This window comes from Leptonotus elevatus, chromosome 1 (genome assembly GCF_054856555.1).
Source record: "Leptonotus elevatus isolate MCC_2025b chromosome 1, RoL_Lele_1.0, whole genome shotgun sequence".
Lineage (NCBI taxonomy): Eukaryota > Metazoa > Chordata > Actinopteri > Syngnathiformes > Syngnathidae > Leptonotus > Leptonotus elevatus.
Window position 1 is genome coordinate 231,653 of NC_141239.1, and position 25,079 is coordinate 256,731.

General features: G+C 49.9%; 2 protein-coding genes across 7 annotated transcripts in view; both read left to right on the forward strand.

Moving 5' to 3' along the window:
• dhx9 (DEAH (Asp-Glu-Ala-His) box helicase 9) overlaps positions 1-9,827 on the forward strand; it is a 41,131-nt gene extending 31,304 nt beyond the window's left edge. For 5 of the 6 annotated variants that reach the window (XM_086095672.1, XM_086095648.1, XM_086095638.1 and 2 more), the window contains 11 exons: positions 726-799; positions 881-1,033; positions 1,102-1,262; positions 1,342-1,453; positions 1,527-1,688; positions 1,759-1,886; positions 2,782-3,011; positions 3,103-3,218; positions 4,502-4,702; positions 7,891-8,147; positions 8,242-9,827. In XM_086095672.1, the coding sequence (XP_085951798.1) occupies positions 726-799; positions 881-1,033; positions 1,102-1,262; positions 1,342-1,453; positions 1,527-1,688; positions 1,759-1,886; positions 2,782-3,011; positions 3,103-3,218; positions 4,502-4,702; positions 7,891-8,147; positions 8,242-8,783 (2,136 nt within the window). In that variant the 3' untranslated portion in view covers positions 8,784-9,827. The remainder of the gene's footprint in view (positions 1-725; positions 800-880; positions 1,034-1,101; positions 1,263-1,341; positions 1,454-1,526; positions 1,689-1,758; positions 1,887-2,781; positions 3,012-3,102; positions 3,219-4,501; positions 4,703-7,890; positions 8,148-8,241) is intronic. The other variant, XM_086095681.1, reaches the window with a different exon arrangement.
• A 6,458-nt stretch (positions 9,828-16,285) lies between these two features.
• The window catches only part of lamc1 (laminin, gamma 1), a 43,649-nt gene continuing 34,855 nt past the window's right edge, over positions 16,286-25,079 (forward strand). Inside the window, exon 1 of the mRNA XM_086074325.1 lies at positions 16,286-16,988. Within this exon, the coding sequence (XP_085930451.1) occupies positions 16,529-16,988 (460 nt within the window). The 5' untranslated portion in view covers positions 16,286-16,528. The remainder of the gene's footprint in view (positions 16,989-25,079) is intronic.

Sequence of the window (25,079 nt, forward strand, 5' to 3'; positions counted from 1 at the left end):
TCCACAATTTGCCAAAATAACCCGCGCGCAGACTGACCACCAAGGTTATTTTACTTCACAAAAACTAACAAAAAAACAACTAAAAAAAAAAAAAAAAAAGAACGAAATAACATAAAAACAAAAACTACATTTTATGTTTACAAAACGAACTAAAACGAACTATAATTATAGCGAAAGTGTCCTTTGTTTTAGTCTTTGGTAATTAATTTAATACATGGGGCTTTGGGGATGATTTTAAATGTGATTTATTTTGATATTAACGGGAATAAAGACGTTTTCGAGTGTGTCGCACAGAAGTGATGTCATCTAGCAGCAGCCAATAGGAAAGCACCTTCGGATGACGTCGCTCTGAGGAGACAAATTTGCCAACGTAGCCAAACTGCAACGCTCGCTGTGACTTTTCCCATTTGACCGTTGTGTTTATTAAATATTGCACACAAGTAATGCAGATGTTTTTATATAACAAAAATGAAAACTGTTACTGAAACTAACTCAAACAGAACAGAAATGAAAAGTAACTCAATTTAAAAACCAAAACGAGATAAAAAGTAAACTAATTCCCAAACTTGAATTAAACTTTGCTGCCCACTCAATATGCAAATATGTCCGTTGGCCAGCGTGTGCACTTGGCTTTCTGCATGAAGTGGCCTCGTACCCGCGCCGCATGTCATCAGCAAACGGTGATGATGTCATAACGCGCGCGCTCCTCTTGTCCCGCCCGGCAGGTCATTTTGTCCACCAACATTGCCGAGACCAGCATCACCATCAACGACGTGGTCTACGTCGTCGACTCTTGCAAGTAAGTCCTGTCGCGGACAAACATTGCGTGACGCTCCGGTCCACCCTGTCGAACCGTGTCGTGTCGTGCCGTGCGGTGCAGGCAGAAGGTGAAGCTGTTCACATCCCACAACAACATGACCAACTACGCCACCGTGTGGGCCTCCAAGACCAACCTGGAGCAGAGGAAGGGGAGGGCCGGCAGAGTCCGAGCCGGGTTCTGTTTCCACCTTTGCAGTCGTGCGCGATTTGACAAGTACGGCCGCGTCCGCTATGAAGACCACGCCCCCTCCCCCCAAATTGATGAACCGTGCGCATGTGTAGACTGGAGACGCACATGACTCCGGAGATCTTCAGGACGCCGCTGCATGAAGTCGCCCTGAGCATCAAGCTGCTGAGGCTGGGCGCCATCGGTCACTTCCTGTCCAAAGCTATCGAGCCGCCGCCGTTGGACGCCGTCATTGAGGCGGAACACACGCTCAGAGGTACCAGCCCGCCCGCACGCACGCACGCACGTACGTGCGCAGTGGAGGCCAGACAAAAAGCACGCGTGTTTGTGCACAGAACTGGACGCGCTGGACTCAAACGATGAGCTGACGCCGCTGGGGCGCATCCTGGCCCGCTTGCCCATCGAGCCTCGTCTGGGGAAGATGATGATCATGGGCTGCATTTTTCAGTCAGTTTCCTCCACTTCCTGTTGCTGCCGCTCAGCTTCCTGTCTTGATGCGAGCGTGTGTGTGTGCGTGTAGCGTGGGAGACGCCATGTGCACCATCTCGGCGGCGTCCTGCTTCCAAGAACCCTTCGTCAGCGAGGGAAAGCGTCTGGGCTTCGTCCACAGGAACTTTGCCGGCAGCCGCTTCTCGGACCACGTGGCGCTCTTGTGCGTCTTCCAGGCCTGGGACGAAGTCAGGTGGGTGCCACGCCGCCGCCGCCGCCGCCGCCAGCCAGAAGGCACGTGCCACGTTCGTGCTCCGTTTCAGGGTTAACGGCGAGGACGCGGAAAGTCGTTTCTGCGAACACAAACGTCTCAACATGGCCACCTTGAGAATGACGTGGGAGGCCAAAGTTCAGCTGAAGGAGATTCTGGTCAACTCTGGATTTCCCGAAGGTACCTCGTTGGCCTTGCGTGCCAAATTGGAAAAGTATCACCGTCAAAATGAAACGCAAACCCGACCAAAGACACGAAATGCATTCAAATATTATGTAACAACAACACACGTTATTGGAGCCGTCGTCACGGTTACCGCGCGTCTGCGTCAGCTGAGCGAAAACCTGCCGATCGCTCGTCGTAGACCCACCGACGTATTCCTCGCTTATTTTAAAATGACGCTTTGCCGTTTTCTCGTCCGCGCCCACAACATCAACGAATCTTTTGAGCGGTTCTTTTTAATGAACGGATTTCGTTCACTTAAAAGAACTTTCATGCCCACCACGAGGCCCGTCTGCAATCCATTTTCTCTTCTGCACGTGAGCGTCGAGAGACGAGTCGAGCTTCCGCTGCTTATTGGCTGGTAGCGCTGCACGAGCAACCAATCAGATGGTGCGGTGGGCGGGCCAATGCTGCAGGGACTCAAAAGCCGATGAAGGAGAAAGACGCCCGTCGGAGCAAAAATAAACGTTTTTAATACATCGGCCATCAAAACAAAACAAAAAAAATGCCTTTTATGAATATCGGTGGTGATTTAAATTTTAAAATAACTCATTTAATAAATTGTGTTTCATCCAAAAGGAACTTGCATAATTATATATATATATAAGTCTTAAGCATTTTCTTGTTTTGTCCCCCCCCCCCCCCCAAAAAAAGATCATCCTAATCATGATTTCAATTTTCTGGGCCCCACAAGTTCAGACCTCTTTTGGAGGGTCAAGACTTGTTTTTTGGTTGTTTTTTGGTTGAGGTTAGGGTAAGGAATGAGGGTAGGCAATCATTGCCGATGCTTGGGGTTCGGGGCTCGGGAATGCATCATGTCAATGAGACGGCCCCGCATTGCGTGTGTTGTCAGAGAGCCTGATGACGCAGACGTTCACGGCAGTGGGTCCGGACAACAAGTTGGACGTGGTGGTGTCCCTGCTGACGTACGGCGCTTATCCCAACGTGTGCTTCCACAAGGAGAAGCGCAAGATTCTGACCACCGAGGGCCGCAACGCCCTCATCCACAAATCCTCCGTCAACTGTCCCTTCACCAGTCACGACCTGGCCTACCCGTCGCCCTTCTTTGTCTTCAGCGAGAAGGTGACGTCCTGGCTGGCACGAGGCATCGAGCCCCTGACCGCCTGACTGCCTGCCTGACCGCCTGCCTGCCTGACCGACTGTTTGTTGTCAGATCCGCACGCGAGCCATCTCGGCCAAAGGGATGACGTTGGTCAGCGCGCTGCAGCTTGTGCTCTTCGGCTGCAAGAAGGTCTTCTCCAACGGAGACGTGGTGGAGCTGGATGAATGGTGAGCGGGGGGGGGGGGGGGGGCAGCTGCCAATTCCACGGCAGGCTTTGGACATTCAAGTAGGATGTGATCACGCTTTGGCAAAGGAATTCGTGTTGACTTCCAAATGCATTTGTATCGTTTGCACTTTTGGGAAAAAATGTAATCCGGCAGATGAAAAAGCAATTTGATGAAATTGCTCAATGTTGTTGCCGTCTGTCGCGCGTGCTTGACTTGTTTCAAGTACAGCAGCAGCGGCCACTGTCATGAACATTTTGATCCCAACTTCACGTCAAATCATCTTTTTTGCCATATCCAAAATCATGCAATCATGAAAATGAACATTTTACAGTCATTTCCTGGTACCTAGATGTTAAATTAAAAGGCGTACTTGCGTTCCAATTTCATACACGGGGCAAGTCGATAGTCAGGTTTCCATCCAATTGTTTCAAAAAATGTAAGCCAATTTACTGACGATGCGCAAAAGGGACATCTGCCCGTCTGTTCTTCTTTTGCGAATATTGAGAGGCGACTCTGCCGCTGCAGGTAGGTGGCGCTATACACCATCGAGATGTGATCCAGCCGTCATTTAAAAGAAGACGGCCAGGAAATGACGTCGTATGAGTTTTGGTTTGTAATTCTTCATCAACCGTAGCGTTTCTTTGCTGTTTTCCGTCTAAAATGACATTCGTATTCGCTTCTTTAATGAATTCCAAAAAGATTTCTCGTCCGACATTGCTTTGGGACTAGAAACGTACGTGCGACGCGTATCTGGTCTCGCCAGCGCTTTGTCGCAAAACCCGTTTCCATGGGCAGAATTCGCATTTGACTTTTTTCGATACGCTCCAAAATCCAAGCGTAAAAACCTTTTTGCCAATTTTGGGCCCTTTTTCGAATTTCTAGCATTTTTATTCTTGAAGATTTGAATAAAAATGGGTGGATGGAAAGCCAACTATTGTGCTTTCCACAATGAAGGAAGCAAAAACAAAACATTAGTTAACAGAGCAAGAAAACTAAAGTCGCTTAAAAAATGTACTAAAAGAACATACACTGACAATGTTAAGACATGAGACAGCAAACTTTAAAAACATGAAACGTCAGGAAGTAAAAAAAAAAAAAAAACAATTAAAAGGAAAATGTTTAAAAGACCTTCATCAAAGGTCAAAAAAAGCAGCGTTTTTCACCTGGATTTCATTTTTTTTGTAAATGTACCTGGTGTCCGGAACTGGTTGGGAGTAAGGAAAGAGTGGGTCGGCAATGGCGCCGGCGACGACTTTTGAGGCGTCATGTGACTTGCACAACAGGATCAAGCTGCGGATGGCGCACGAGACGGCGGCTCACATCCTGGCTCTGCGGGCTGCGCTGGAGGCGCTGGTGGTGGCAGTGAGCAAAGAGCCCGAGTACGTTTCCCAGTTGGACCAAAGCAACCAGCGGCTGCTCAACGTCATCCGGCACCTTTCCAAACCTTCCGCCGCGGGAATCAACCTGGCCGCCGTCAACCACAGGTCAGCCGCTTTTCTTACCGGCTTAGCAAACAAACCAGATCATTCGATTATTCATTGGCGGAACTTCCTTTGCTGCGCTTTGACTCCTCTTGTGCTTGAAGCGAGCCGTCCGTCCGTCCGTCCGTCCGTCCGTCCGTCCGCCCGTCCGTCCATCCGTCCGTCCGTCCGTCAGTCAGCACCTCAAAATTTCCAACTTGCTGACGCCGGCCATCAGGTCTTTTCTGACCACAATCCTCTTTTCTTTATTGACAACAACACATTTTGCTGTGAATTTACGTTTACGATGCGTTCATTGAACTGCGGTCGTTTGGGAACGCTGATGAACGTCGTTGAGTTTCTTCTGCATCTGCATGACGGCGTTTTGAAGCATTTGAGCCAAAGCGAACATGTTTGGACGGAAGACAAGGGTCCAAGGACTGACCCTTGGGGTGGGGTGGGCCCCGCATTCCGTCAGATTCCACATTTGCAACGGTCACAACAAACTTCCCTCCAAACATGAACGCAAGCATTTTAGGACCGTTCCTTTGAACCCCACCCAAGTTGGTGTCGGAAATGCTGCCCATAAGGAATTCATTCATTACAATCCTCTCGAGAAAAGAAAGTTGGAAGAAAAAAAACGTCACATTTTCATCACTACTAATAATTGTAAATATATCCACAATTGTACAATTACGTTGTTTTGTTTATGATGTCATCCTTGCAGCGCGGTATAAAATCTCATTGAATATTTAATTTAGAATGTTTTGAATGACTCCCGAACGGCTTTGAGGAAATTCTGGTCCACCATCCGGCGCCTCAGGAGAGGAAAGCAGTGCGCCATTGACACGGTCTCGACTCGAGACGTCGTGAAGCGGTGGGGGGAATACTTCGAAGACCTCCTCAATTCCACCGACACGCCTTCCTTTGAGGAAGCAGAGTCCGGGGGCTCCGAGGTGGGCTCTCCTCTCTCTGGGGTCTGCAGACTCCGAGGCGGGCTCTCCTCTCTCTGGAGTCGAAGTCACTGAGGTGGTTTGAAAGCTCCTCGGGGGTGGATGAGATCCGCCCGGAGTTCCTAAAGACTCTGGATGTTGTGGTGGTGGTTGACACGCCTCTACAACATCGCGTGGACATCGGGAACAGTGCCTCTGGATTGGCAGACCGGGTTGCCGGTCCCCCTTTTTAAGAAGGGTGTGCTCCAACTATCAAGGGACCACACTCCTCAGCCTCCCTGGTAAGGTCTGTTCGGGGGTGCTGGAGAGGAGGGTCCGTCGGGAAGTCCAATCTCGGATTCAGGAGGAGCATTGTGGTTTTCGTCCCGGCCGTGGAACAGTGGACCAGCTTTGCACCCTCGGCAGGATCCTCCAGGGTGCGTGGGAGTTCGCCCAACCAGTCCACATGCGCTTTGTGGACTTGGAGAAGGCGTTCGATCGTGTCCCTCGGGGAGTCCTGTGGGGGGTGCTTCGGGAGTACAGGGTACCGAGCCCCCTGATACGGGCTGTTCGGTCCCTGTACGACTCAGAATTTGGTCCGCATTGCCGGCAGTAAGTCGATTTCCAGCGAGGGTTGGACTCCGCCATGGTTGCCCTTCGGTCACCGATTCTGTTCATAACTTTTATGGACAGAATTTCTAGGCGCCGTTGAGGGCTTCTGGTTTGGTGGCCTCAACATCGCATCTCTGCTTTTTGCAGATGATGTGGTGCCGTTGGCTTCATCAAGCCGTGATCTCCAACTCTCACTGGAGCGCTTCGCAGCTGAGTGTGAAGCGGTCGGGATGAAAATCAGCGCCTCCAAATCTGAGACCAAGGGTGGAGTGCCCTCTCCGGGTCGGGGATGAGATTCTGCCCCAAGTGGAGGAGTTCAAGTGTCTTGGGGTCTTGTTCAGATAGTCGGGAGCGGGAAATCGACAGGAATCACTTTGGGTTGTGACCCAAGGAACAAGAAGAACAAGATTCCGGATACAAGCGGCCAAAATGAATTTCCTCCGCAGGGTATCCGGGCTCTCCCTTAAAGATAGGGTGAGGAGCTCGGTCATCCGGGAGGGATTTGGAATAGATGCCGCTGCTCTCCTGCATGGAGAGGAATCCGTTGAGGTGGCTCGGGCATCTGGTTCGGACGCCTCCCCGGAGAGGTGTTCAGGGAATGTCCCACCGGCGGGAGGCCCCGGGGACGACCCGGTACACGCTGGAGAGACTTCTGTCTCTCGGCTGGCCTGGGAACACCTTGGGATCCCGCTGGAGGAGCTGGTTGAAGTGGCTGGGGAGAGGGAAGTCTGGGCTTTTCTCCTAAAGCTGCTGCTCCGCGCCCCGACTATAAGCAGTAGTAAATGGAAGGATGTTTTGAATACGTATATACGTGAGCAGTTGGAGCATGGCTTGTCATTAAGTCAAATAGTAATCAAATGTACAATTATGAATGTGATTGATTTTAGTAGAAACTTGATTTGGACGTACGCCACCATTGTTATTTACGAGGCAACGCATTCGGTGCATAGTGACGTCGAATGGCGGCGATAAAGAAAGCGAGGTGAGCCTCCGTGTCGTTCCTAAAGGGACGATCAAAACTCTTGAATGAGGGAGGGTGACTCCGCCCATCGCGTTGTTTCTTTAGGAACGCTGCAGAGGCTTACCTTGCCTTCTTTATACGCACTGAATGCGTTGCCTCGTAAATAACGATGGCGGCGTACGTCCAAATACAAAATGTATTCAAGTGGGAAATGAATCTCGTTATGTTCGTAACAAGCAGATAAATAATATCGACCAAACTTGTCATGACAGTCGCTTTCCTTTGAAAATGACAAATTTGCTTTTAGCGATTTGTTCTAAAGGCCGCATTGTTTTGACATTTGTACGAATGCATTGAACGTCAATTTTTCTTCTTTTTTTTTTTTAATGCCACCTGATGGTGACGTCAATAGCTCCTCCCATTCTGAAGCTCGATGGAGAGCACAAGACGAATCCAAAGTTCATCCGCTGACTTTGACACACAAGAATTGCATTTCCGCCACCCGACCGTGCACGTTTTGTGCGCACGACAGCGTTTTCAATTCCACTTGCGGACAAAATGGAGACAAGCGTGAAATGGAGCGTGAAAAGTCGGAAGCAGGCGTGTTTTTTTGTTTGTTTGTGACTTGAAGTGAGGAGCGGCTGATGTTTGCCTTTGGCTTGACTTGCCGCCTTGTCGTGTGTGTGCGTGTGCGTGTGCGTGCGCAGGATGGGCGACGGCCCCCGACCCCCCAAGATGGGCCGCTTGGACGGAGGAGGCAGAGGCGGCTACCAGGGCGGAGGCGGCAGGGGTTACAGAGGAGGCTACAGAGGGGGAGGCGGCCACAGAGGGGGAGGCGGCTATGGCGGAGGAGGAGGGGGCTACAGGGGGGGAGGAGGGGGCTATGGAGGCGATAGAGGAGGATATGGCGGCGGGGGGGGCTACAGAGGAGGAAGAGGCTGGGGCGCTCGAGGGGGCTACGGAGGTTATTAACGACAAACCTTTGTTTGCTTTTCTTTAGTAAACAAACAAAGACAAACTTTTTGTTTTCATTTCAACTTGCTTTATTGTCCGCATAGATGAGGCTCACGTTTCTAGGTGGCGCCTTGCTCCGCCCCCTGGCGGCCAGGCCGGGCCCGGTCGAGGCCCCGCAGGATGTGCCGGACGGCCTCCCGGTCGTCCGCCTGCCGCGCCAGATGGAGGGCCTCGCGGAAGGCGCGCACGCCGTCGTCGTGGCGACCTGAAGAGGCAAACCCGCAAAGATGGCTCGCTGCCGTCGGACACGCCCACCTTTGGTCTCACCTGTGTGCAGCAGGACGGCGGCCATGTTGGCCAGGAAGACGTGCAGTTCCTCGTGTCCCGAGGCCCGACTCGTGTCCACCGCCTGGCGGATCAGCGCCAGGGCTTCGTCATGTTGACCCTGCATATCCAAAATGGTGGCCAGGTCGCTCATCAAGACCAGAGTCTGCAGGTGGCACGAAAATGTCATTTCAGACTCGCCACGAGTACGTCATGCGACAAGTTGTTGAAGTCGTCCTACCAAGCAAAAGAAGAAATCGGGGTGGGAATCTTTGACTGTCTCACAATTCAATTCCGATTTTTGGGTCTGCGATTCGATTAAGAGTCAATTTTCGATTCAGAGCGATTTTTGGTTCAAATGATTTGATAAACAATGATTTCTGCATCAATTTAAAGATGTACAAAGAATCGTCATGATCGACTCCAATCTGACTGGCTAACGCTAATTAGTGCGCTACTCGCGGCACTTTTAACGGTCAAAAGATCGGCTATTCATACAAAACGCTTCAGGAATGTTTACAGAGAAGCATCTTAACATTACTCACCGGCACGCTCTTCCACGCTGCAAAAAAACAACAACTTGACGACACTTAACAGTGTATCAGAATGCGCGGAACCACACTGCCCCTAAGTGGCCAAATCAGGTACAACATGAACAGTGCTCCCAATAAAGGCACACGCAAACAAGGGCAAGACGGCATAAAATAATTTAAATAAAATCGATTTTGGAACATTTTAAATCTATTCTGAATCGTACTTAATGAGAATCGCAGTTTTTTTCCCCGTTTTTTTTTGGGGCACACCCCTAAGGAACAAGTGCAAAGCGATCCAATCCAAATGCAGTTTGCTAACGCAGGACGTGATTGCTAACAGGAAGGAGACGGCAAAGAAAAATGCACGACGGCGAACGACGTGGTTGGCACACAGATGACACTTTGGACGGTTAGCCAAAGCTGCTAGCAGCGCCAAAACGCAAAATGGCAACAGAACCCGATGACGCCGCACGCGCGCCTCGGAAGACGATTTGAAGCCGTCCGAACTTTCGATACGGCGACAACATCTGCCGCCATTCGCGTTGCGTTGCCGCCGATTTGTGGGCCGCACGCGACTGCCGATGAGTTTGCTCGTCGGATGCGGTCCGGTTGCAGACCTGATGGTGCTGCGGGCCCTGCTCCTGCCGGCAGATGTCCAAGGCTTTGCGGTAGTGGGCGGCCGCCTGCGCCACTCGCTTTGTGGACGCCAGGTAGCGAGCGTGCGAGTCCAAACACAAACCCAGCAGAAGACGGGTGTCCTTCCGCAGAACCTCTTCGGCCTCTGCGTCCGCCAAACGCCGGCACGGGTGGTCAGAAAGAGAAAAGCCGGTCGTGAGGAACGACCCGACGACCCGACGACCCGACGGACGGACGACGTCAATGTCGAGCAGTCGCGGTCACCTGTCAGCTCAACTGCCGGCTTCTCCTCAAACGTTTGCACTTTGGCCTCCAGCGTCTCCAAACAGAACCTGAAGCCGTGCTCTGCAAGCTCCGCCCTCACGCACGCACGCACACACACACACGCCGTCAAGCCACACGACCTCGGCGTGCTTGCGCGAGCGGCCGGCGCCGTTCTTACTTGTTGTCTTGGGCGTACATGGCGGCCAGCTTGAGTGACATCTCCACGAAGGCGTTGTCGTCCTGCAAACGCAAAGTTGCTGAACGGCAGGCGGGCGAGCGGCCGCAGCGACCGCTCGCCCGCCCGCCCGCTCGCTCACCTGCGACATCCCGCCCGCCAGCATGTAGCTCATTGCCGCTTTGAAGAGCTTCTCCGCCTGCCGGTGCAAAGAGGGGACGTCACCGCGGGCGGCCACGCCAACGCCGTTCAAAGGTCTACTCACCTGAGTCAGGTGACCTTGAACGTACGCCAGGTTGGCCATCTGAGGAGACAAGAAAGCGTCCCAACAAACAAATGAAAATCCTGCCGCTGCCGACAGGAAGTTGACAAACGTGAATGCGAGTTGCCGGCATTCGCTTTTCCGGACGGATGCTCCAGCGCGTCGCGACGGCAGCGATCGGGTACTTGTGAAGGCTGCTGCTACCAGCCACCGATACGTCGCAAGGCCAAAAATCTCACCCGGACGGAATCCTCCTCGTCAATAGTTGGCGCTGGCTCACGATTGCAATTTCTTCAAATTGAGTTCACTTTGATTCCATTTTTTTCCAATTTAATCCGATATCGATTCATTATGACTTCGATTCTTCTGAAATGTCAAGTGCGCGAGAAAAACTCCACAAATATGAAATTCCAAATCCAATTTTGTGGATGCACTCATTGGTCAAATGATTGAGTTGAAGTAAGACGAGTTGTCATCGCTTGTTACGGAAACATTGACGACAGCGCGGATCAAATGGAAATATTTCAATTCAATAATGAGAAAAAAAAAAATCTTAATTGTCAAAGTGCAATAAGTCGTCTTTTGTTAATGGAAGAAAATACTTTTCAATGGCGTCGCGCACGAATGCTGTTTTTCGACCGCAAGGTCACGTGACTTCGGCCACCGGAGCCGGAAGGTCAAAAATGAAGCCGGCTGGTTGACGAGCGATGCAAAAGTGCTGCTTGTTTTCTTCTCGTTGATCTCGGGGGGGAAAACGCGGAAAACGGAGTCAACGCAGCTGTTGCGCAACTTTCAGAAGCGACTCCGGAGTCGCGACGAGCGTCCGCAGATCAACGATGGATTCTTGATTCCCGAACGGCAGCCAAGTGAAGACGTTCGCTCGCCTTCATATGACGTCAACATTTTGTTCCCGTCACAATCCCAAACCTCGTACCGTCCGACCGTGACAATCCTGCGCTTGCCGGCCCCGAGAGCGACAGCCATCGTCAGCCATTTTGACGAGAACAAATGCTCAAATGGCGTCGCCGCTGTCGTTCGGACCCGTCTTGCTTTCCACCTGATTTTGTTATTTATTGACGTTCTGCTGCTGCGACGTGCATGAAAATGTGCGTGCGTGCGCGCGCGCCACCTCTGAGCCCGGCAGGCACGTTTTCCCACCTGGCTGTACGTGTAGATGATAGCAGCCTGGTGGCGTTCCTGCTGCGCCATGACGGCGGCGGCGTGCAGGAAGGACGAGGCCGCCTCCAGCTGACCCCTCATGATGCTGAGCTGCGGATGAGGTCACGTGACACATGACGGTCAGGCAGCTGACGCAAGCGCTTGGAGGGAGGGAGGCGCCTCGCTCGCTCGCTCGCTACCTTGGCCTTCTTCAGAAGCAAAATCAACTCGTCCTCTTTGCTCGCCGCCGCCGCCGCCTTCGCCTCCTCGGGTGAGCCCAACAGCGAAAAGGCTGAAACCATGGCGAGAAAACACAAATGAAGAAAAGAAGAAAAGCGGGACGACATCGCTTACCGACAGCTGCCACCGTCAATGCTCCTCCTCCTCTTGGTGCCGTCACGGCAGCGTTCCGACAAACGGCATTGACCCTGAACACAACACAAGCAAACTCGATTGACAGGCAGCCGATGAGTACACGAGTAAACAAACGACTCCAACGAGCTGAATTTGAATATTTGTTCCATGAAAAAGTCTATTTATTTCCAACAAATCCATTTTTTTGTCCTTATCCAATCAGATTTCCGCCTCTTTGTCTGTTGCCACGTCGACGTAATCTGCCATGAAACGTAAACAACTTTCTGCGCAATCAAGACCGACGACCAATCACAATCACGTTTATCCTTGTCCGTCACGTCACCATTTTCTTATCTGAGCAAAAGTAATGGGACACAAAGGTCGCCAGGTGCGCGCATGAATCATTTCCTAAAGTCGTCATGACGTCATGTTGGACATTTTTGCCGACAGCAAGTGCTGACGTCACTGCACGCTTACGCCACAGGAGGCGGCGGAAGTGGAATCGCACACGGAAGTCAAGTGTGCGTTGTTGTACTTGAGTCGAGGTGGAGCGTCGGTTCGGTGCTTGTGTCCTTATTTGGTCCTCACCTGCTCAACGGCGCGCTGAAGAAGCCAACAGACGACAAAATGGAGGCGCTCGGCCGCAAAACGCGACCTCCAAACGAGCGCGCGCGCCTCAACATTTGCAGGCACGTCGCCGCCATCTTGACGCGGAGGGAATTCTGGGGCGGAAGTGACGTTGCGAGGCGTGGCTTGTTCCTCTGAAGTTAACAGGCATGTTTCACGTTTTGTAAATAATGACTGATGATGAAGTGTTGTTTTTGTAAAGCTGTCCCAGAAAGTGTAACACGTTTATTTGTTGATTGCTGCGTTTTGGAAGGATATTGAAAATTATTTTATGTGTGAATCAAAACATAAGATTGTATTATTTGGTAAAAATATGATTGCGCGTTTTGAATCCAAGAACAAAAAAATGGTCACATTTGGTTCATTCAAGTCAATTTCTAAACTCAAAACTTTTATTCAATTATATTTTTGATTGAAACTGACAATTATTTCAAGTCTATTAAATTGATAGCGAACAAGAAATGTCAATTAAAGCAGTGACGAGCTTACTTGTATTGATTTGCCCAACCCAACATGGCGGATTTGTGAATGGCAAGAAAATATCAAAACTTATAAGGGCGTTGTCGTCCCTGCAGGGACTTTGCGGAAGTGAACCCAGACAACAGATTGCCTTGTTCGCAATGTGTTACCAGTGAGTCGACAGTCTCGTAAACTACGCAGCGAGCAACAATAATTAGCTGATAAACAACAAACTGAAATCAGATCAATAGAACTTTGCCTTCGTTTATTTTACAAAATGCTTTTGCCTATTATTTTTTTTAAATATATCAACTTAAAATGTCTAATATGGCCATTAGGATTTAGGAAGACAACTTTGTTTTCGACATGTCCGTGTCTAAAATAACAAGGTATCCTGATCCTGCCTTTTGTTATATAGCACTTGAAGTTGTGTTCCTAAAATCAAAATGGCCGTATTGGACATTTGGAATGTTTTTTTGTTTTTTTAAAGCTCGTGTTTTATAATATCTGCTTATTTATTTTCATCATGAAAAATACATCTAAGTGCAATTAAAGGCACATTCCCTTGGTTTAAACACGGACAGTGGATTAGAAAAGAGCGCAGGTCCACAATAGCTGTATTGAAACAATAAGAAAAGCAAGCGAGCCAAGCAGCAGCTGTCAAACTACTGTTGCTCGCCAGGCACCCGATGCTAACGCTAACAGTTAGCTACTAGCCACGAACGCCGGAGACAAGTCTTGCACCGTATGGTGCAATGACGGCGTAATTAACTTGACGTTATTAAATGAGCTTTTTAATATACTTTCGTTTCATAAGATCACGGTGGTAGAAAAGATGTCATTAGAAATGGACAAATTGATTTGTTTTACTGATAAGGACGGGAATTTTTTTTGTGGATGTGGATCCAAAGCTGGCAAAAGAAACAAGTGCTACGGGAAGAATTTGTTCAACTTTTTGGGTGTCTTAAGATCACAAGATCTGCTGGAAATGATGCGTGCTCAAAATAGCCAGAAATGTTGGATTGTTGTGTAAAACTAAGAATGTTATTAATCACACTCTAAAAAATGGATTGGTAAAAAAAAAAAAACGACCAATAGTTGTTTAAGCTCATATTGGCTTGATTTCCCAATCGATTGGTCAGACGTTGATCATTCCGGGTGGTTACGGGCGTCGCCTTTTTGGGGGGGTCAGCAAGTCGGGAACAGCCATTGAAAATGATGGAAAGCGACGATGCAAACGCGTTGGGGGAGCCTGGACGGAACCGATACGCTGGGAAAAGAGATTTCTGCAAACTGGTGTCGGGTTTGCCAAAATCGACATCGCCAACGACCTCGCCCTCCACACGTCGTCCTACGCGGCGAGACAAATGAAGCTTACAACAATTTGGTGCGCGTTCGGGTCGGCCAACTCGGGTCAAAAGAAGCCCTGAACGCCCGTCGTCTTGTTTTTGCTCGGGTGAGCAAATGCGATTGGGAATCATTGACTTTTCAACTCAAATGTACACAAAGCGGGCGGCTCGCTCGCTCGTCGTGACGTCCCACGAAACCCACCGGTGGGCGTGTCCAGCTCCCTTCCGCCATATTGCCTGGCGGCCGGAAGCGACGCCTGGACCATCGCATAAACGAGGCGTATTCATTCGGCCGAATTGACGGCAACGAGCGCGCAAAACGTCCACGTTGTCCCGGGAAAGCCTGCCGGCAAAACAACGGCAACGATACCATGCTAAAATTGGTCCGATCGCCGGCATTTGTACATTGAATTTGGAAGATCACGCCAGCCACCGCTCACGTACACGGACGCCGTCAATGAGCTTTTAAAAGCGTACGCCTTCAAGCAACTCAAGCACATCAATCAAGATGTCGGACGTCACACGGGAACGATCGAAGCGTTTTCAGACAAGTGCAAAAATAAAAAGTGCTCAGCCGCCATTGTCCGATGTTACGTGGACTCTTAACTACAGTGGTACGTTTGAACATAATTCGTTCCAGCCAAGTGTTCAAAGTCGGAATTGTTCAACCTCCGAAAAACTATTTCCCATAGGAAATAATGTACATGCAATGAATTCGTTCCCGAGCTCCAAAAACGGAAAATTCCTATGTCAATTTCTATTTTTGACATTTACAGAATTTGCTCAATTCATTGAAATGTCAGCCTTCAACGGGGGTTGAAATGTGTGTGTGTGTGTGTGTGTGTGTGGGGGGGGGGCTATTGGAATGGGATTTTTTTTTCCAGGTGTGGAAAGTCTTACTTAAAAAAAAAAAACCTCACCACACCAGCTGACGTCATTTCAGAGCGCGTATTCGTGTGGATGGGGTCGATGCCACCGACTTCCGGGTTTTACACATCAGCGGCGTTCCAACACTCGCACCCCCAACCGGCCGTCTCCACTCTCTGAAATGCTTCCGGCAACTGAGACAGACACACTGGCAGCCTCGCACCCGTCGACGGCAGCCGAGGGGCTCAAAGGCGCGAGCGCAAGAAATGGCCCACGCGGCCCGCACGTCGCCAAGCGGAAACGCAAACAAAGTTGATGGGAGAAAAGCCGGAAGTCCCGCCTCCTCCGTGGCATGTGGCCCATGGCATGAAGTGTTTGAGGTGCGACAGGACGCGGGGTTGCGTTCTCCAGTCAAGACAAACAAGATGGATTTGAGCAGATGTGTTCTTCCACATCTGGCTGGCAGGTAAACGAGCTCGTCTCCAGCTGTGTGGCCAAATATGTGGGGGGGTTCGACTTTTTGACTTCCCCAACCCTGGTCATCGAGGGCCCGAGTGCTGCAGGGTTTCTATGTTTCCATCCGCTAACACGCCTGATTGCCATAATCAGCTCAGCAGCAAGTTCTGCAGAAGCCTGAAAATGAGCCCGATCCGGAAACATCGAAAACCTGCAGGACTCCGGCCCTCGAGGACCGATTTTGGGGGTATTGATTGTTTGATGTTCATTCTGGCCATGTTTGCTTTGTAAATGGCAAACAAAGTCAAATAAATAAATACATAAAAAGTAGACGTAAATTCACGAAATAAAAAACTCAATAAATCATAAGATGACGGCAGGTCACTTTTTTTGTACTTGTTTTCGCCGCGCTACGTCACCGACAAAAGGTTGAGAACCACGAGCCCAAAAGTGACGCATCCAAGAAGAAATCTTGTTTTGGGTCAAGCGCGCCAACTTTATGAGCTGCGCTTGTTGACAAACGCGAGCTTAGCAGCTTGGACGGTTCGTGAAAAAAGAGTCTTGCGGTGGGACGACAGTTTACGACTCGGTGGCTTTAATGGCCGAAAGGCGGAACGAGTGGGCGTGAACGGCTTGGATTCCCTGCGGGTTCAAAGTTTACGGAGGACGACGGCGCTTTTTTGGTCACGGAAGTGGGGTCCGGAGGGTCTGCGCATGCGCGCGACGACCCTGCCTGCCCGCCCGCCCGCTTCCAGGGAGTAGTCGCTTTTTCTCGCAGACTCGCACTTCACCAAGCGCCGAACTCGGCCGAACTCGGCCGGAACTCGCCGCAACTCGCCGCAACACGTCTTGGGATCGGCCCGCAGCTCGCTCCCGACTCGCCCGCAACTTCGCCGGCCCGGTTCCGCTCACTTCGGCCCAGCGCGAATGCCGTCGCGACCTCGGCGGAGGAGCGCGAGGAGCGCCGACATGGCGGCCGCTTCCCCGCGGATGTCTTCCTTGGCGGCGGTCGCGCTGACGGCCGCCCTGACGCTCGGCTTGGACTTGTTCGGCGTCGGCGTCGGCGTCGGCGCCGCCACCGACGAGTGCGCGGACGAGCGCGGGCGCGCGCAGCGATGCATGCCGGAGTTCGTCAACGCCGCGTTCAACGTGACGGTGGTCGCCACCGACACGTGCGGGAGCCCCCCCGAGGAGTACTGCGTCCAGACGGGGGCCACCGGGGTCACCAAGTCGTGCCACATCTGCGACGCGCGCGACCCCCGCAACCAGCACGACGCCGCCGACCTCACCGACTACAACAACCAGCAGGACACCACCTGGTGGCAGAGCCAGACGATGCTGGCCGGGGTTCAGCACCCCAACGCCATCAACCTCACCCTGCACCTCGGTAAGGACGCCCGAACCCGAACATGGCAACGGCGTCTGTGGCGTTTCCCGAGTCATGCCGCCATCTCCGGTTCGAGGTCTGTTTTCAGGCTTTGAAGATGGAGGCCAAGCTGGCGTTTCCTCCTCTAATGACCAACGGCTTGCAAATGGCGTCTTGCGAGCGTTCAACAACCGCGACGACGTCATTCCGCAACCTGTCAATCGCTCAAACGCGACGCGTTCCGAGTCGGCTGAAGCAGCACACGTAAACAAGCAAACGGCATCGAAACACTGATTGATAAATACGAATAGCGCACGGGAAAAAATTCGTACGTTGACGTGACCTCGTTTCCCGTTTTTTACGATGACGTGGCGACGAGCAACAAAGCTTTTCTTTCTTCCGTCTTCGTATTCGTCAACGAAATTGGACGACGCCTTCTTTGGGCCCTCAAAATATAGCACCGCGACATTTTTAAAAAAATCCCCTTTTTGAGCTCCTCTTGATGAAAAGCGCTGCCGGATCAAATCCGAGAGGTCGGAAACTGGCATCGGCCGCTGGCGCCGGTACTCGCGATATCGGCCCAATACCGATACCTGCTTTCGGTACTCGCCCGTCCCTACGATGTTCACCTCAAACTACCGCTACAAAGTTATTAGCAAGTGTGCGCGCGGCGGTCCGCGTGTGGCGACTCCGCCGTAAAGTTGCCTCGCTGCTGGCTGAACTTTGACCCCGAGCGCCGGTCATGTTATTTGCGTGGGCGTTCTCGTCTTTCGGGGCGTTTAAAAAAAGACCTCTATTTGCGCGGGGCGCTCGCGGGCCGGCGCCGCATTCCCCAGGCCTGCGCTCACGTCGCTGGCGAGGAGGCGCACGTCTCGGCGCGACGTCGGAGGCGGGATCGCTTTACTTCCTGCTCGCTGACGAGAGCGGCCAGCTGAGGCTCCCAGTGTGGGAAAAAACGGCGGGCTGGCCGGCGAACGAGCAGCTGTTGACAATTTGACTCCTCCTCTGCTCCCCTTTGGGCGTGGGAACGTGATGCGGAACATCTGGAAGCGCCGCTGACCCGCGCCAATTCGCAGAAGCGGCTCACCTTTTCTTTCCTCCTGCCGGCATTTGCGCTTCCCGAGACGGCGCCGACCAAACCGAGACGATGGCGGCGCGTGACGTTTGTGCGCGCGACACTTCCTGCTCCTCTTTGCGCCTTTCAAGTGCAACAACCTCCGCCGCGCTAATTACAAGATGCGCGTCAACTGGTCCCGACAGGAACCGGTTGACGCGTTTAAGACCACCGCGATGACAATTCACACGAGCGAGTCGGGCTGTTGAAAGAATGGAAATCCAATGACCGATTACACGATTACAAAATGGCCACAATCGTACAAAAACGACGATGAATGCTCGGCTGCCTCGGAGATTGTCGCAGTCAAGCTAACGGCGGTATGCGAGTACACGGGGCTAAACCCAATTTCAAAATAAACCGTACCTTCCCAAGTAGAATATGGAGATCAATGCATTGTCGCGCTTTTATTTTGAAGTTGTTTCCGGAAGCGTGTGGTCGCGGCGCGAGGGCTGACGACGACTCGTCTATTCCGAGTTTGTCAACAGCGGCAATCGAAAGAAATGTCCCAAAGTGTTGCGACAGACGTCGGCAACGCAACTTGGTCCCGAAGTCACGTTCGGGCTGCGGGTACGAGCGCGAAGACATCATTATGCTGACATTGTATTGTACGGCGCCTCTTGCCAGTGTTTGGCGGCGACTGCTAGCTAGCAGCAGCAAGCTAGCCGTCGCTAGCTAGCAGCGGTAAAGAGCAGCAGCCGTCTGAAGACGTTTCCGAGGCGTCCGTCGCGGCGGGGTCGGCTTGACCGCGCCCCTCGTGACGATGAGCGCTTCACTCAATGGATCGATGGCCCGCCGGACTCGTTAGCGGTTCCGAAGGATCGCTCGTTAACAAACGCGCTTACTCAAATGTGCTATTTCTTGTGACGCCATTTTAGTTCAGAGAGGAAAATAGTTTGCTGGCAAGCACAGTTGAAGTTGAAAGAAAAAAAAGTTGATTATCTAAAAATGGAAACCAGTGGGTTGCTAATTGTGTAATTAACAAGCAACCCACTGGTTTCGTTGGCGTGTTTTATGCTTTTTATTTTGCCGTGAAACGACTTCCGATTTCCACTTCACGCCTTCCCGGGAATATATCGTCTATTACTTGCAGACGTTGAACTTTCACGCGTACGACTTCTCGTCAGCGAGCGCCGCGCTTGGGAAAACTCATCGTCCGGTAACCGGGAGGTTGCGGGTTCAAATCCCACCCCCAACTGTACATTGCAAATGTATCCAAGGGATTACATGCTAACCAACTGACTCTCATAGTTGCGCTTTTCCATCTCAATGAATGGAGGGTATTGCATGCCTAGGTGGCGCTATTGAGTGATTTTCTTTTTTTTCATTTTTCCATTGGATATCATTCGTTGCACTTTTCCATCTCAATGAATGGAGGATGCTTTCAGATAAGACTTTTTAATATCAATTTCAACTTTTTATTCGTTTATCTTTCAACTCCAATGAATGCGTCACTTAACTTTCCACATCCGTTTTCTTTCAATTGACTTCTTTCCGCTTTCCCAGTAAGATTTGAACTTCTATCCACTTAATTCTACTCGCGTTCAACTTTAGTGGATTCATTAAAAACAAAAAAGCAATAAAAAAATCAAATAAAGTGTCATTAAAACGTTCAGGAAGTGGTCTGTGCCACTTCCTGTCTCCGTCACATGTGCCACCTGCTCATTTTGGAATGTGTGTGCGTGTGGCTCAAGTTGCTTTCCCAGCTCATTTGCATATTTTGACTGCAGATTCCCTCAGTTATTTGAGGAATGTCGAGGCGTTGGGCTGACTTCCTGTTTTACGGGAGGAAGGGGCATTGTGGGAATTTTTGGACAGAAGCAGCTGGTGGGATCGGGGGGGGGGGGGGGGGGGGGCTTATCTTGGCCCCGTTGGGAGATAGAACATCACCTCGCCATTTGCAAGCTGTGATATCACAGGGGGCGTGTCTTCAAGGTCAACATCCAAACACGTTGATTGACAGGCTTTTTGAACTGGACACAAGTACTTGAAATGGGGGGGGGGTCATGATAAAGGGGTGCTGGCGTCCCACTGGGATCTACAACGAGGTCACTGATGTTTGTTCCTGAATTCTGTCTGTGATGACACCTTGGGGGGGAGGGGCTTCTTTGGTGGTCTCTTTAATTAGCACGCTGATGTTTACACGCACACGCAGAGCGTTATCACCCGCAGTCGTCCGTCACATGACTTTTTAATCCCGTTTCAACCCACCGGAGATTTGCTTTGAGCGTTGACGAAGGTCCGATCGTGCGTGTTGTGTACGTTTGTGTTGAGTGTGTGTCTCACATGTTGAAGAAAGATGGCCGCCACAAAGAATGTCGTGGGCCGGGCGAGGGCCGTCGTGCGTGACCTTTGCCGTGTGCGCGACTGCGCGCGGCATCCACGTTGTGCGATGTCACGATTGGTCGCAAACAAATGTCCACTGTCGAGGAGGAGGAGGCCGCGCATGGCCGGGCTGACCTTTGACCCGCCCACGCGGACGCTCAAAAGCCTTCTTTGATTTGTTTGGAATGCGGTGAGGTCATCGAGACGGTTTGCGCCCCTCCCCCTCCCCCTCCCCCTCCCCCTCCCGCTCTCCCTGGAAGTGCTTCCCAGGAATGCTTATGGGAACGTTCCCGACGGGAAACCATCACGTGATTGCAACCGGCCCAGCGGCGCCAAATCCTGCGAAGAACGCACCTGTGGAGAAATCCGCCTTTCAAAAAAAAATCCCCTTTTCTCCCTGCACTTGTGTGTGTAGCACACCCTCCGTTTGCTTTTATAATCAGTGTGTTTTGAAATAATGACACCATGTGAAGCGTATCGAGTTACTTCAGTCGGGCTGGATTTCAAAAAGGTTTTGATAGAAAATCCAAATTTCTTGCTTAAAGCTCAGTATTGAGTCATGAAAGCATGTATTGATTTTTTTAACACGACGCCCCCCCGTAAATTCATGTGCTTCTCGCGTCAAGCAAGAAATGTATTTGAGCCCAAAATAGGCCCGATCACGCCTGTGATTTTCAATTCAATTCAAAAATGGACATTTTTCATACTTTTGAAAGTTTTCTGCCTTTCTGTCAAATTGCCAACATTTTAATGACGTAAGGCCATACGGCCATTTTCTGCCTCTCTTCCTTTTTAGGACATTTTATGGCTATTTTTTGACTTTTTTTTGTCTTTCGTTATCAATTTCCTGACATTTTATGGTCATTTTCGGGATAATTTTTTTTTTTTAAATTTTTTGGGACAAGTGATCGTTACGTTTTAAACGTTTTCAATAAAAAAACATAACATTTTCTGACTTTTTTTGTGTGAAAATTTCTGTCCTTTTTTTGGTAATTTTCAGGTTTTCATTTTGTTTTTGAACATTTCCTGTTCTGCCTTTTTGATTAAATTCTCTGACATTTTTTGGGGCAATTTCACGGACATTTTCTGGTCATTCAATTTTCTGCTTTTCCTCTTCCTTTTTCGACATGCTATATTAGGGGAAGGAATCTTTGACTAGCCCACGATTCGATTCTGATTTTTGGCTCTGCTGTTCGATTCAGAATGGATTTTTGATCGTCAACGATTTCTGCTTCAGTCTGTCGATGTGCGAAGAATTGTAATCATCGACTCCAGTTTGGTTTACAAGACAGAATTGAGACCGTAAAATGTATTCTTTCTTTCTTGTTTGTCATTCTTGAATTGCAAGGAAAGTGCCTTTCACCTCAAAAACAGCGTGTGGTTCTGCTACTCTTTTGTAGTTGGAGTAAAAAAAAGAAGATTTTTCGAGCTTTCGTTCAGTGCTGAGTTGGTGTATTTTCCACTGGGCATATTGTTAGACTACTAAGGGGTCCTTGCGCGTGCGCTGTTGGTCAGGCACAGCCAAGGGTGGTCCTGGCGCCAGTATTTACGCAAGTTGTCACCGACTCGGCTCCATTCGGCTCCATTTGGCTCCATTTGGCTTTACTTGGGTGTTCGGACTCCCACAATGAGGTCAAACTCGGAGGTATTTTTTAATCCGAGTTTTTGGGGGTCAAAGTCGGATCTGTACGAGTTGTGAGACGTTCCAACTCGGAGGTTCGACTGAAAATGGCAAAAAGCCAAAGTCATTTCTGCATTTCCCCCCTGGAGATTCTCAGGTCCGTGGGCCTGAAGAGCCACATTTGGCTCCAGAGCCGCAGGTTGCAGACCCCCTGCCCTCGGTCGCTGGTTGTTGCTGAACCTCACCACTTTCCTATGCGCATTCATCGAACCTGCGACCGTCGTAGGTTGACATGATCATATGCAAATGAATGTACTTTTTGTAAAATGCCAATATATGAGATTTGCTGACGTTTATTTTGGATCCCGTCAAACGTACTTTTGTAGGCTGGTGAGAAATGCAGCTTGTCCGTTTTTAAATGATTATTATTGTTATTAAAAGTTAGGTTGATAAAAGCAGGGGAAATGATTGATCTAAATTGACGATTGTGTTGTGAAACGATGTCATCGTTTCTGATTTGGGGTCGATTTGTTTTGTTGTAAACGAACGACAATTTGCGGCGTTTTCCAAATACTTGCAAATTTGCTGGCACAATCCTGGCCTTTCTCGTTCCCTCTTTCTTCATCCTGTCGTCACCTCCGTGTTGCGTTGGCTCGGAAGGAAAAGTTCTTGTCGGGGCTTGTCTTGTGAGCGGGGGCTGGTGGCCTCCCCTTTCCCCCCTGGAGGGGGCTCAGTTGGGCGTCTGCTGCCGGTCGAAGGGGGGGGGGGCATCGGTCGCTTTTCGACACTGGAAATATATTTGGGGGAAAAGAACAAAACAAAACCTTTTTATTAGCATGAAAAATAAATAATCAGTCAAATACAATTATTTGATAAGAAGACAATGAAAAGATGTGGCGTCAAAATAAAAGAAGAAGACCTTTTCACTGAAGTAAATGCAAATAAAAAACAAACAAATCAAAGAATACCTCATAAAAAAATTGTGTCAAAGTGCATTATAACTTATAACTTACAAGTTGCAAATACAAAATCTCAAATGAAAAAAAGCAAACAAACTGCAAAGAAGAAAAATTGCCTCAATGGAAACATTTTTGCTTGTGAAGCAACAAGAATCAGAATAATATTTTGTAAGCAAACCACCGTACAAGTAAACAAAGTCGCTCCAGTTGTTTATTTTGGCTCGCATGTTCGCTGCTTTTTGAAGAGCGGATCTTGAGCGCGTGCGTGTTTTATGTTTTGTCTCCGCTTCAGTCGGCATCTTGAGGAGAAAAAAACACCTTTGAGTCACGTTAGCAAGCTGAAGGCTGCTAACCGCTGGCCTGCGGCTAACGGCTAACGGCTAATTCTCAACTCAACTACTATAATTGCAAAAGAAACGAGGGCATAAAGCAAACCGCGACGACCGCGGAAGAATTCTCCCACCGGCTAACGTCCGTTGAATGCCGTGCGGGAAAAAAAGAAAAAGAATCGGCAAGTTGCCTTGAAAAAATGTATTTGTTAGTTGCGGCAGAATCCCGTTCACGCCGCCCTTCGTGTGGCTACGCGGACCTTTTTAGCAGAAGGTACGAGGTTGCCAGCTCAACTCCACCTTGGACTCGTAAAATGTCATCTTGAAGCGCGAGCGACTTCCAAGGCAGAACGACGTGTCGATGTTGTGTGAACGGACCGCTTGCCTTCGTTGGTCATCGCTAGCGCACAAATGCTAACACGAGAAATGAGAAATGATATGAATACAAAGTTGCCATTTTTAACGACAATCATTTCAAATTCATTCCACTCATACATTTCAAATTGTAAAAATACTTCCACGTTGTTCACGTTGACCGTGACGGAGCGCGACAACGCGTCGTCGTCGAGCTGGAACGGGTCAAAGTATAGCAAGAGCTCGTTTTGTCTTCCAAAAGACAAAACGGTGACTTTAAGAAGTCCAAGACAAGACGAACATTTGGAGCCGCTGTTGAGCTTTTCTCGCGATTTGCGCGGGAGCCAAACAAAAGCGTGACAAAGCGTCCCAACGCGGCCATCTTTGGCCACGGCAACAGAACGCCAAGCCAACTCAACCTGCCAAGTCCAGCGGATGGACCAGTTGATGGGTTTTGTGGGTTTTGCCCCCCCCCCCTGGGTTTTGCCCCCCCCCCCCCCCCGTTAATGTCAGAGAAAGAGATGCAAACTTTACATGCACATTTTTTTGTTGGTCGGCGTTTTTCCCTCCAAAAGCATTTCAATGGCCGTCAATCAGACGCGGATCGAGCGATGGAAGACCAAGACTGACAAAATAAAAAATTAATGACTAAAAGGGAAAATAAAAACATGTGGAAAATATCGTTACAAAATTAAATACAGAAACACATGTATAAATAAAATTCAATATCGATCAATAAAAATGCTCCGCGCTCACATTTATTGATTTCATGCTGCAAGCGCGCGGTCAAGTCGAAATGTTATTCAAATGAGGGGGCGGTCCTAAGCGTGTCGTGGGTTGGGCTCCGCCGTTGCAAACTGCCTTTCATTGGCCGAGTGAGCGGCTCGGCCAATGAGGAAGTCTCGCCGCCGCCGCGAGCTCCGGCAATGGACGGCCATCTTGTTCACTTGTTGAGCAACTCAAGTGGCAACTTGCCGACAAGATGGCCGTCCATTGCCGGAGCTTGACTTTTCCATTGCTCCCTTTTTTGACACCATGAAATTTACAATCAACATCTTTTCCCCTTCAAATTTTCTCGGTTTCGACTTTGGACTCGTCATCCATCTTGTATTCTGAACAAAATATTGAAATGTGGCGCTTCCACATCGTTGCATTCACTTTTTATTCACAATCTGTAGAGCGTCCCAACTTTTGGGGAATTGGGTTTGTATTTATTTTACATTTTGGCAGTTTTTGTTGTTTAAAAATATAGTTTTCCATCTTCTGAGTGATTTGAAGATGAAGATGATACAACCCCCCCCCCCCCCCCCCCCAAACGTGTTAATTAAACAGACACATTGCGGAATCTTTTGATCTCGGATCGGTGATGGGAACTGTTTTTTATTTTTTTACTGTCTGATCGTTGATCGT